Consider the following 13,063-nt stretch of genomic DNA (forward strand, 5'->3'; position numbering starts at 1 on the left):
GGCAAGTCACTTAACTACTGTCTACCACAATTCATCATCTGTAAAATGGAGATAATAACAGCACCAGTTTCTCATTGTTGTGAAGATAAATTGAGATAACATGGTAAAGCATTTTACAAACCTTAAAATACTATAGAAATGCTATAATCCATGTTTTACATTATTTCTGTAGGAAGATATACTCCCATTTGATAGTAGAGGAAGTATGGATAGGGGATTTTGCCTTTGATGGCAAAAATAGCAACTTTCCAATGAATACAAGCAACAATGAGTGATCAATATAACTTCACTGAAAGTATGATACTAGGTAGTATAATGATTGGAATGACGCCACCTGCTGGAGACTGACTGTAGGAAAGCTTCAACATGAGGATAGGGCCTCTGAGGGCAGGACCATGCATCTTTTCTTTGGCATCAGGAAGTGACATTTGCTGGTGAGGGGAAGAAGGGGGAGGCTGGCACTCTGACTTGCTCTCTTTCCTGAGGACTCTGGTGGAGAAGGGAACTAGAAATGCACTCTCCCTTTAATAGATAGATGAATCTAGGCCTTTCTCTCTCTCTTTACCAAATTCTTATTCTCCTTAATAAATGCTTAAAAGTCTAACTCTTGCTAAAGCTTATAATTTATTGGTGACCACTCATTAGATATTTTAGACAGTATAGCTAGAATTTTAGCCCTTATAGTAGTTCAGTAACTGCCAGTAAAATATTGTGAGGTATAGGCCTAATCCAAGGTCTCTTGTTGGGGGAGGGGAGGAAGGCAACAGAAGAAGAGGTACATTTTATCATTGTTGCTTTGAACAATATCTCTCCCTATAAAATTCTCCATTTCTTTTCTTTTCATTTAAGGACTTGTTTTAGAGTATTTTTTTTAAAGTACTGATGTTTTGGGGGAAACACAATCCTATGCACAAGTGCTGACAGTAAAGGTTGACTTTCCCTTAGAAATGGAAGTAGGGGCAAGGAAGACTCCCATCAGGATCTAAGTTTCTCTTTACTGCTAGAATTACAGTGCAGAGTTCTTGTACTGCTGCAAGAATCTTCTTTCCAATAGCTACTTAAACAAGAAATAATTTATGCCTACCAGGAGATTATAACAGAAACTTTTTGTTGTTTGTTGTTGTTATTTTTACCTCAGTCCTTAAATAGATTCAGGGAGGATTATTTGCTTATTTAACAATGGAACTACAGGAAAGACAAGAAGCTAAAAAATTAATTGAGACACAAGCAAGAAGGCCACAAAAAGGCAAGATCACAGAACATCTAAAGACAGTTTTCTTTAGAAGCTTGCCTACCAAAGAGAAGTTTATTCATGCACCAAAATGATTCAATGTGACCACAAAAAGGGACTGCTTTTCAAATATACCTTAAAAAATAATACAGTGTGTAAATCAATTCTTTGATTTTATTCATTTAATACTCCAAGTGAGGCTGACCTATACTAAGATAATGGGGAAAAACTAAGATAATGGGAATTCCTACCCATTGCTCTATGAGGGTATTGCCCTCCACTCACCAAAGCATTAATCTCCTCGAGAGAGAACCCACTTATTCTACTTATTTTAGTGTAACACAAAATCCTACTACCACAGTGTTCTTTTACTTGAGAAAAATGGAAATTTTATCATACTAATGTATATGATACTCAATTCAATAAACAGTCACTAAGTTCCTACTAAATACCCTTCTGTACTATGCAAGATGCTGGGGATACAAAGACAAAATGAAAAATTATACTTGATTTCAAGGAGTTTAAATTCTATGAGGTGTAATATGATAAAAATTCATCATTTCCATAATGGTAGATTTAATTGGAAGAGCATTGGATTTGAAATCAAAGGACTTGATTTAAATCCCAAATTACTCTGACCCAAATTATGTCTTTTCTTTGAAATTTCATTTCTTCATATGCAACCAGGTATTCTAAGATGCCTTCCAACTCTAGATCCTATAACTTAAGACCTATAACATAGTTTAGCTGGAAAATGATTATTTATAATTTGTTTTATAAATAAAAATGTGATCTAACAGTATCTTCCAACTGCTGCTCCATAGACTTATAGTGGTACAAGGCCAATTAAAGAAAAATAATTTTTTTCTTCAAAACTTTTGCTACCAAAGGTCTTTACACCTTTCAAAATCTAAAAATTTACCCAACGGACTAAGTAAATAATTCCTTAAATCACTATGGTTAAAGTGAATCAGCCCTAATCCAATTAATTTCTTGGTTGCACACACCACAGCCCCAATATTTATTTAGAGTCACCAATCAGCAAGCAATGCAAATAATTCACTTCAATTATCATAACAATTGTACCTTAAGATGTAATGCATTATTTTGAAAACATAAATGCTAATGAGATAGGTCTCCTTGTTAAACAAATAGGAAGGAAATACAAGGAATGTTACTTGATTTTGTTCACAAAGATAATTGTAAATGAAATATTTCAAAGCTTTGCCAACACCTGACAATAACAACAAAACAGAATTTGGTTGTCTGCCCAAAAGAAAGAAGAAATTTGGCTTTGTCCAGCATTATAATGCTGATGTTTTTTAAACTAGGTTCATTGTTTGGCACTGTTTGGGTCAGGGAATGTTTACCAAGACCAGAGTGTGTTGTTGATGGAGATGTTTAATCAATTGGAATCCATTAATTTTTAGTGACCTCTAAAAGTTGGCTTTTAAAAGTCACTAAAACTTGATTTTAGGAGACAAAGCTTAAAGAATTGCTTCAAGTGTAGGATTATACTAATTGTTTGATTCAATTAATATCACTGTTTTGGATATATTTCTTTTTCAACTACATACTTATGTGAAGCAATATTTTTTGGTTAAGCAATATTTAAAAGAAAGAAATAACTTGTCTAATCCTATTCTTGGACTTGTAATAACATTTTAATGGTGTGCACACATACACATATATAAATTAGTGAATTTAAAAGGTACAATTATGCTAAATTGTTTCAATTTCTACAACTTTTTATTATATGTATTTTAGAGAATCAGGATTGCATAGAGGATGGAAGGCTAGACTCAAAAGTAAGAAGAACCTATGCTAAAGCATTGCTTCTGACCTTTACTAGCTCTGTGACCATAGTCAGGTAATTTAATCTTTTAATGTCCCAGGCAACTCTACAAGATTGTAAATTACTGATGAGTTGCAGATCAGTGATAGAAGTTCCAAACACCAATGAAATCACAGATCTGGACCAAAAACACACATAATTTAGGAACATGAATACTCCTGAATAGTTTTAAATGTTTTGTAGCAAAGAATTTAACTAATCAATATGCTTTGGACTGGAGAATGCTGATTTACTTTCAAATATATGTACTTAGTAATGATTGTATAACCAGTTAGCTCGTTATATGTTACGTTTCTCTCAAGGATTACTCTATTTTCTTTAGACTTTACCAGACACAAGATCTACTAAGTATGCTTAAGTCATACCTTACCATCAAAACTCTACTAGTGTTCCTTCCAATACTCCAAAGACTTTTTCTGATTGATAAAACAAACTACAAATAGCTCACAGGATAAACAGTGAAAATCAACCACATACTCTCTTACACTTCTCAAGTGCTAAACTCTAGGCATAAATATAGCTTTTAGTATATGCTTAGAACCATATGTGTATTCATATATGTATACATATGACTGTTTACTTAGAGAAATATAGGCTCCATTGAAATGGAAATTCACTATAACATTAGAATGTGTTTTTCATAGATTACTGACTATAAATTTAGGTCTTTTACTTAAGACTATTATTGATTCATAATACTTTAAATATACTTACCCTGACTTCATTCACATCATCTGAATAATCCACACTCTGGCAAATATAGCTATATCCTGCAGCAGTTGATGCCAAAAATAGCTAGAAAAAAAAATGAAGGATGTATATTTAGGTTAAAATTTTAACAGAATCAACATTTAAAACACATTTATATGTGTAATAATTTTAAATATTTGTATTTAAAATATGGACAATCACTTTAAGAGATAAAGATACCAGGACAGCTAGGTGGCGCAGTGGATAAAGCTGGATAAAGCTCAGGAGTACCTGAGTTCAAATGCAGCCTCAGACACTTGACACTTCTTACTAGCTGTGTGATCCTGGGCAAATCACTTAACCCCCATTGCCCCCCTCCAAAAAAGAGATAAAGATACCAAACATTTAAATATATTAAAAATGTTAAAGTAAAGAAAGAAGGCAGACATAAATAAAGCAAACTTTTGTTCTAGCAGGTAAAAAAAAATCTTCAAGGTCAGGAACACAGAGGAGAAAGTTCTAGGCTATTTTCAATAAATTCTAGAGTGTACCAGGAAATACAAAACCCTGAGAAGAAATAACAAGTCATAGTAGTGGAAACGGAAGCAAATGTGTCTAATTTATTTTTATCCTTCCATTAGAGACTAACACAGTGTTCTATATACAGGTGCTTAATAAGAGTTTAGTTTGTAGACTTTGAAGGTCAGCCAATTGGATTTGATAGTCAGCTCTATGCAAATGACTCATAAATCCATATATCTAGCACTCACCACTCTCCTGCCCTCAAGTCCTACATCTCTAACTTCTAGCTAGACATTTCCATTTCAAACTCAGAATTTCCAAACAGAGCTCATCTTCCTTTCCTCCCCACCATTTTCAGCCCACTCTTCTTCCTAACTTTTCTATTTCTGATTAAGGCACAATTATTCTTTCAGTAACCAAGCTCACAACATAAGAATTGTCCTCAATCCTTCCCTCTCACTTAGTCCCCATATTCAGTCAGTTGCCAGATCTTGCCAATTGTACCTCCACAACATCTCTTAATCTGTCCCCTGTCTCTACTCATAGGGCTACCATCCTCATTCAGCCCCTTCATCTAAAGAGGCAGCTAGGTGACATAGGAGTCAGGATAGATATTAATAAGTTTAAATCTAGCCTCAGATACGTACAAGCTGTGTGGCCCTGCCTAAGTCAATTAATCTATTTGCTTAAGTTTCCTCATTTGTAAAACAGGAACAACAATAGCAACTACCTTCCAGGGTTGTTGTGAGGATCAACTGAGATAATATTTATAAAACACTTAGCACAGTTCCCGGCACATAATAAATGCTATGTAAGTGTTATTATTATCCTTATTACACTATTGCAATAGACTCTAAATTGCCCCCCTTGCTTGCAGTCTTTTTCCTTTTCCAGTCCTAAATCCACACAATTGCAAGTTGATATTCTTTGCTGGAGGCTTAGCTCAAGTGTCACTTCCTAAGAGGGAGTTAATGCTAAGTATGATGATTGATAGCAATGATACTTTTTGATGTGAGCAGCTCTATAACTGATAATGAACTAGAAGTAAATCACTTAAGCTTTCTGGAAATGGTTTGGTCCTTTGTAAAATTGAGAGTGGTTAAATTAGGTGAACTTCTAAAGTTCTCCTTTCACACTTTTTTTTTGGTTGTGGTTTTTTTTTTGGGGGGGGGGGGGAGGCAATGGGGGTTAAGTGACTTACCCAGGGTCACACAGCTAGTATCAAGTGTCTGAGGCCGGATTTGCACTCAGGTCCTCCTGAATCCAGGGCCAGTGCTTTATCCACTGCACCACCTAGCTACCCCGCTCCTTTCACACTTTTAATCTGTGATTCTATGACCATGATCTGAAGGCATTTTGATTCCTTGACTTTCTGTACCATTACCATAACCATATCAATTCACATTATCATTCAATCAAAAAGCACCTAGTAGAGCTGTGCCTGGAATCAGACAACACAAGTCAAGTATGATCCCTTCCTGATAAGCATTTAAATGTAAACTTTCATAGTACTTAATTTGTAAAAGGCTTCATATTCTATTTTAGCACATTATATTAAATCTTAAATAATTAAATTTCTAAGAATTTTTTTATTTCCTTGATTAGTGATATCAAACAATTTTGGAATCTGAAACAATATTAAAAATCTCCAGATACTATTTTATTTTTTATAGACAAGGAAACTCACAAGAAATTCTGAGTACATGCACTGATTGCAATTGTTTGTGCTCCCTCCGCCCAAATTACTTTGTAGTTATTTGTATGTGTTATACGTTTGAATATTCTTTTCTTCCTAGTAGACTGTAAACTCATGGAGGGCAAAGATCATTTCATTTTTGTCTTTGCATCCCTAGCACCTAGCACAATTAGTTCAATAAATAATTGTGGAATTAGTCAACTGAATTAAAGACAGGTATAGGAATTTTCTGAGATCCTTTTCAATTCTGAGGTTCTAGGATGCTATGTGAACAGAACACTATTCTCGGAGAGAGAGAAAAAGGTTAAGTAAAGAATGTGTCTTCTTTTATGAAATTTATAATCTAGAAAGGTGTAAAGATTCCAAGATAGGTCATTAGAATACCCAATATTGTATAATGCATTAGGGAGATACAAAACAAAGTGTTATGTGAAGTCATTATTGACTAGCGGAGATTAGGAAAGAGCTAGAAATGTCCATGACATTAGATTAACAGTAGCTAACAATTATCCTCAGATACAAGGAAGTAGCTAATTAGACTTTCACAGGTTAAGTTTCTCTATTCACTGGAGTTATTATATAGATACCTAATAAACATACCTCTCTGAAGATAAACATGTTAAGTAAAACCATTCCAAAATTATAGATAATCAACACTAAACGCATCTGGAAAGGTTCTTTGTTCTTCATCCATTTGGGTCCCAGCCATACAAAGAGGAGATAAAGAGTACTTATACATAATGTAGGCAAGGGAGACTGCATCAGAAGCCAGTTTTCAACACGTTTGTCTAGGAAAAGAACAAAAAATAAAAATTAGTTTAAAACTTTGTAAAATTCCATTGTTATTATAATATCTCAAGCCATTTTCTTTAATGAAACCAAATAAAATCATCTACTTATTCCTAAACTATAGTGATTTTTGGTAAAGTACAGTACAATATTTGGAATTTAATATCTTAAGAATGTGCTAATTCTTGTGCCAGCTAGGTAGCACAGTGGATAAAGCACTGGCGTTGGATACAGGAGGACCTGAATTCAAATCTGGCCTCAGACACTTGACACTTAACTAGCTGTGTGATCTTGGGCAAATCACTTAACCCTCATTGCCCCATCAAAAAAACAAACCAAAACAAAAAAGAATGTGCTAATTCTAAAGTGATAAGGCGTTCTAGTCGTATGTGTCTGTGTGTGTGTGTGGGGGGGGTTATATAATAAAATTGTATCCTCTCTTCTCATATAATCAGAATTACTTGAGGTCCAGGGAGAATGACAAAGGTCACTAAAGGTTTTGCAGTTAGGGACTAGATGAAAAGTTAAAGTAGCAAGACCATGTCCTAGGTATGAATTTTTGAAGGGGAAATAAATGTAATTATTAAGTATATGAAATGCTGTCATCCAAGTGATCATTAGAAGCTAGTCTCTGAGTCTATGATTAGAGAAAAATGGATACAAGTAAAACAAGAATGAATTTAGGAAGAACCTATGAGTTTTAAAATAAGGGAGGCCATTGAAAAGAAAAATGACTGAATGTCATTCTCTTGAGACTTAAAAAGATGGGAGACAACTATATTTTTAGGATTAATGTTTTTAGGATTAGTTATACATGGAGAAAAGTAAGTAGGATCTCAATATCCATTCCAGGCCTATGTCCTATAATTTAACAGAAATTATGATTATTACAACCTGTTATTTTGAACATTTTCTTTTAAAACACAAAAGAATGCCTATTTTTTTTTTTTTGCAGGGCAATGAGGGTTAAGTGACTTGCCCAGAGTCACACAGCTAGTATGTGTCAAGTGTGTGAGGCCGGATTTGAACTCAGGTCCTCCTGAATCCAGGGCCAGTGCTTTATCCACTGTGTCACCTAGCTGCCCCCCAAAAGAATGCCTTTTTTAAAAAATTTAGAAAGGAATTTATCCAATCCCAAAGCTCAAGGTTTCTATTTATCTCCAAAGCCTTGGTCCCCTAAGACAATAAGTGAATAAATAGATTTATTCAGATAAAGACAACCTTTTTTTTTTTGACAACCTTTTTTTTAAACAGCCTGAATAAGTCCATTAAGTAAACCTATCTCAGACAGAAGCTGAAGATGAGCCATGAGCTTGGCCCAGAACTGAAAAGGAATTAGAGAGTAATGAATTACATTTAGAAAAATGTATAGTGTTTTCAGGGATACCTATATTTTTCTGGAATATCACAATCTGTGAAGAAGTCTTATTACAGGTGACCCAAAGGGCAATAGAGAAGGAAGTGATAGGTGTAAGCATACTACAACACATTACACAATAATTTGTGTACAAGAAGCATTGTAAAGTGTATCATCTAGTAGATGTGATTAGAAAAAAAGGTGGGTTATTATATAATGGATAATCTGAGTATTGTGCTAGTACATATGAAATGTTAAAAGATCAAAAGCTCTACCTCCTAAAATTCTTGTGAAAATCAAGTCAAATAAGATAATAGCATTTTGCAAATCTTAGAGTATTATGTAAATGATATGTATTTATCATTATCTAGAGAAGCATTTTTTAATCTTTTTTGAGTCATAGACCCATTAGCCAGTGCCTACAATGCATGAAATGTGTATGATTATGAACGAAACCAATTATACAATTATTAATCAAAATGTTTTTCTCCTCCCTTTCTCAACTAAATTTATTGAAAAATTCATCTATGATTTGGTGCTTCCTTTTCCACTCCTCTCACTTGATTCTAAACCTGCCATCTATCTTTTGACTTTATCATTCAATTGAAACTTCTATCTCCAAAGTTGCCAATGATCCCTTAATTGACAAATTTAATGGCCGCCTCTCAGTCCCCATACATTTCTATTCTCTGAAGCATTGGACATTGTTGACCATCTCCTGATTACTCTCTTGTCTAGGTTTTCATGACTGCTTTCTTTTGGTTTTCCTCTACTCCTCAGTCTCTTGTTGCACCTTTCTTTATCCATGTCATGCCCTCTAACAGTAGGTATATTCCAAGACTTTGTCATGGGCCCTCTTCTTTTTCTCTAGATTCTCTCAGTTGGTGACTTCCTTAGCTCCAATAAATTCAATAACCATATATATGCAGGTGGTGCCCAGATATATTTATCCAGTTCTAGTCTCTCTCCTGAACGCCAGTTCTACTTACTCAGCCTTTGAATTGTCTGTCTCAAAAATGTCTCAGACTCAACATATATAGAACAGAAATCATCTTTTCTCCCAATTCCATCCCTTTTCTGAACGTCCTTATTGCTTTCAAGGGAATTACCATATTCCCAGTCATTTAGGTTCAAAACCTCTGAGTTATCCTTAATTCTTCACTCTTATCACATCCCACATTCCTAATTAGTTGCCAAATCTTATAATTCCTTTTTGTACTAAATCTCTTAAATATGTCCACTTCTCTTTATTCAATACAGCCTTCACCCTAGTTCAGGCCCTCATTATATTTCATTTGAAAAAATTTTAATAGTCTTCTAATTGGTCTCCCTTATTCATTTCTCCTTGCTTCAAATCAGTCTATGCACAGGTGCCAAAGTGATTCTCCCAAATTGTAAATTTGACCAGGTCTCTCTTTCTCCTACATGATAAAATCCAGTTGTTCCTTATGACCTCCAGGATAAAATAGCAAGTTCTTTATTTGGGAATTAGAGCTCTTCACAACCTGGCTTTCTCCTATTTTCCCAGAATTCTTACATTCTGCTCTGCAAACCAGACATAATAGCCTACTTGTTCTTCCTTTTAAAAAAACACTTCATCTCCTGTCTTCATGCCTCTGCACTTACTGTTCTGCGTGCCTAGAATGCTCTCCCTCTCCACTTCTAACTCTCAGAATCCCCTGGCTTTCTTTAAAGTTCATCTCAAAGTTTTCTTGTATAAAATGACTACTGTAGTAATGTTTTACATAATTGCACATGTATAACCCCATGTCTGACTGCTAACCACCTCAGGGAGGGGGGAAGGAGGGATAACATTTTGGAACTCAAAACTATAAATAAAAATGTTTATTATATTTTTAAAAACCCCAAACAATAACAACAACCTAGAATGTAGAGGCTACTTGGCAGTGTTAAATTGAAACTAAATTTATCATTTATGTTTCTTTATAAGCATTCGATACCTTTGAATAAATGAATAGGTAGGCCTATTTGGAAAAAAAATAAAGTTCATCTCAAACATCATCTCCTGCAGGAGACTGTTCTTGGTCTTCCAGATGCTAATGAGGTCTATTCTAAATTGGCCTTCCAACTACTCTATTTATCTTGAAGGTATTGATTTGTATATGTTGTTTTTCTCATTAGAATATAAGTTTTTTGAGGGCATGGGCTATTTTTGCTCTGTCTTTCTATTTCCAGGGCTTAACAGATAGTAAGTGCTTAATAAATGCTTGTTTCTTGATTGATCTAAGTTGTACATTGTCACTGTTGTCTTTTGAATGTAAAAGTATTACACAAGATATCACTGTAGCCTTTTTTTGGTGGGGTGGGAGAAAATAGCTGCAGTACAAATAGATGTATTTTTTTTATGATTTGTGTAGAAAATTCATAACAAGAGACTATTTCTGAATAGTACCTGAAACTAAAAAATGTAAATGGTCCTTTGACATTCCTACTGCTATGGCATCTATTTTAGCAAATCCTTTTTAAAAAAATATATATAATTCTTAATGTTCAAGAGGCAGCACGCCATAGTGAACAAAGCCAAGAAGACCTGAATTCAAGATTTATATCTGACTCAAATTTCTAGTGAAAAATTCATACTCTAGATTTTTTTTTGCACAAGCCAACTCTCCAAGATTATAAATTATAAAGAATGTGCCAACCTGTATTGGCAGAAAGAGTTTTCTTCATTTAAGAATTCCTTCTATCTTTTTTTAAATTCCTTCTATCTTTAAAATTACAAGTCCAGTCCCTACCTTTAATGCTCAGTGACAGGTTTAAGAAATTTTGCTGCTTCAAAGCTTATAATTACCAATTTTGTTTAGCTTTTCTGATTTCATTCAGTTTTTTATAAAATTCATTTTTGCTTTTTGCTATTTACTAATCACTATACAATTTTCACAAAATGTTCTAGCTTTATTTTTGTTTTTATTTTTTATAATAGGATTTGAGATCTCATACCATACTTAGAAAAGATGGGAAAATGCCTGAAACTTGCACTGTTAATTTAATGTTGCCCCTTTGTTTACTGTACTAAGAGCTCTCAGTACACTGTTCTACAATACTGAAGATGGCATATTTACATTCTCCTTACCTGTCATTAATAACTTTGCATAGTTAGGCGTTTTTAATTACACAGATAAATGGGTCTCTGCTCTAGCCCTCACATCAAGAAAAGTCATACATGTGTCTATCTTTGCCTTCCATTCACTTTCTAAGAATAGATTTGTAGATTTAGAGTTTTGAGTCCAGCCTCCTTATCTTTCAGATAAGGCGGTTGAGACCTAGTGAGGATAAGCACCTTGCGTAAGATTAAACAGATGGTAAGATGGCCAAAATTTGAATTCGGGTCCTCAGATTCCAAACATAGCACTCTCCCACTGTGCCACACATAGTTCCTAAGTAAAAGCTGGACAATACTTGAGGTTAGTGTAAAATAGATTCTTAGTCAAGTTGAACTAACATAGGTTAACTAACCTATGAGGTCCCTTACAATTCTGATATTATGGAGAAAGAATTTAGAACCAAAGAAGAGATAGAGAGCAATGCAAATGTAAAATAGATAATTTTGATTATATAACATTTAAAAGTTTTTGCACAAACAAAACCAATGTACCAAGATTATAAGAGAAGCAGAAAACTAGGAAAGAATTTTTGAAACAATGATCTCTGATAAAGGCCTCATTTCTCAAACATATAGAGAACTGTGTCAAATTTACAAAAATACAAACATTCCCCAACTGATAAATGGTCAAAGGATATGAACGTGCATTTTTCAGACAAAGAAATCAAAGCTATCTATAGTCATATGAAGAAATGCTCTAGATCACTACTGATCAGAGAAATGCAAAGTAAAACAATTCTGTGGTATCACCTCACACCTATTAGAGTGGCTAATATGACAAAAAAAGGAAAATGTTGGATGTTGGAAGGAATATGAGCAAACTGGGAGGCTAATCCACTGTTGGTGGAGTTCTGAAAAGATCCAACCATTCTGGAGAGCAATTTGGAACTATGCCCAAAGAACTGTGCATACCCTTTGATCCAGTAATACCACTGCTAGATTTATATCCCAAAGACATCCCCCCAAAAGAGAAAATGACCTATTTGTACAAAAATATTTATAGCAGCTCTTTTTGTGGTGGCTAAGAATTGAAAACCAAGGGAATGCCCAACAACTGAGGAATGTCTAAACAAGCTGTGGTATATGATGATGATGGAATATTATTGTGCTATAAGAAACAACAAGCAGGATGATTTCAGAAAGGCCTATAAAGACTTGTATGAATTGATGTATAGTGAAGTGATAAAAACCAGGAGAATGTTGTGCATAGTGACAGCAATATTGCTTGATGAAGAACTGTGAATGACTTAACTATTCTCAGCAATACAATGATCCAAGACAATCTTAAAGGACTAATGATGAAGCATACTATCCACCTCCAAAGAAAGAACTGACATTCATTGAACACAGACTGCAGCATGCTATTTTTCACTTTATTTCTTTCATTTTTTTCTCTTTTATTCCAGTTTTCTTCTACAAAATGGCTGCTATGGTAATGTTTTACATAATTGCACCCTATAACCTATATCTGATTGTTTACCACTTTGGGGAAGGGGGAGAGGGGAGGAAGGGAAGAAGGGATAAAACTTGGAACTCAAAACTTTAAGTAAAAAATATTTATTATTAAAAGACAATTCTGATACTATGACCCTTAAATTACAGAAAAGTAAGAAAATTCCATTTCTTAAGCCTTTTCTTGGAATTTAGGCTACATGAAATTACTTAAAATTTAAGACAGGAGTGTGATTTTTAAAACAGTGACATATTTTATTACTGAGAATATATTTTCAAGATACATTGGGATTTAGTTCCTTGAGTCAGAATATTTTAAACCTCCCTCTTCCCCTACAGGTTGTACC

General features: G+C 34.2%; 1 protein-coding gene across 1 annotated transcript in view; it reads right to left on the reverse strand.

Moving 5' to 3' along the window:
• Positions 1-13,063, reverse strand: part of ELOVL4 (ELOVL fatty acid elongase 4) — a 64,104-nt gene that overhangs the window by 26,244 nt on the left and 24,797 nt on the right. The window contains exons 2-3 of the mRNA XM_043962559.1: positions 6,595-6,782; positions 3,801-3,881 (exon numbers count right to left, since the gene is read on the reverse strand). Of these exons, the coding sequence (XP_043818494.1) occupies positions 3,801-3,881; positions 6,595-6,782 (269 nt within the window). The remainder of the gene's footprint in view (positions 1-3,800; positions 3,882-6,594; positions 6,783-13,063) is intronic.

The sequence above is a fragment of the Dromiciops gliroides genome, chromosome 4 (genome assembly GCF_019393635.1).
Source record: "Dromiciops gliroides isolate mDroGli1 chromosome 4, mDroGli1.pri, whole genome shotgun sequence".
Classification (NCBI taxonomy): domain Eukaryota; kingdom Metazoa; phylum Chordata; class Mammalia; order Microbiotheria; family Microbiotheriidae; genus Dromiciops; species Dromiciops gliroides.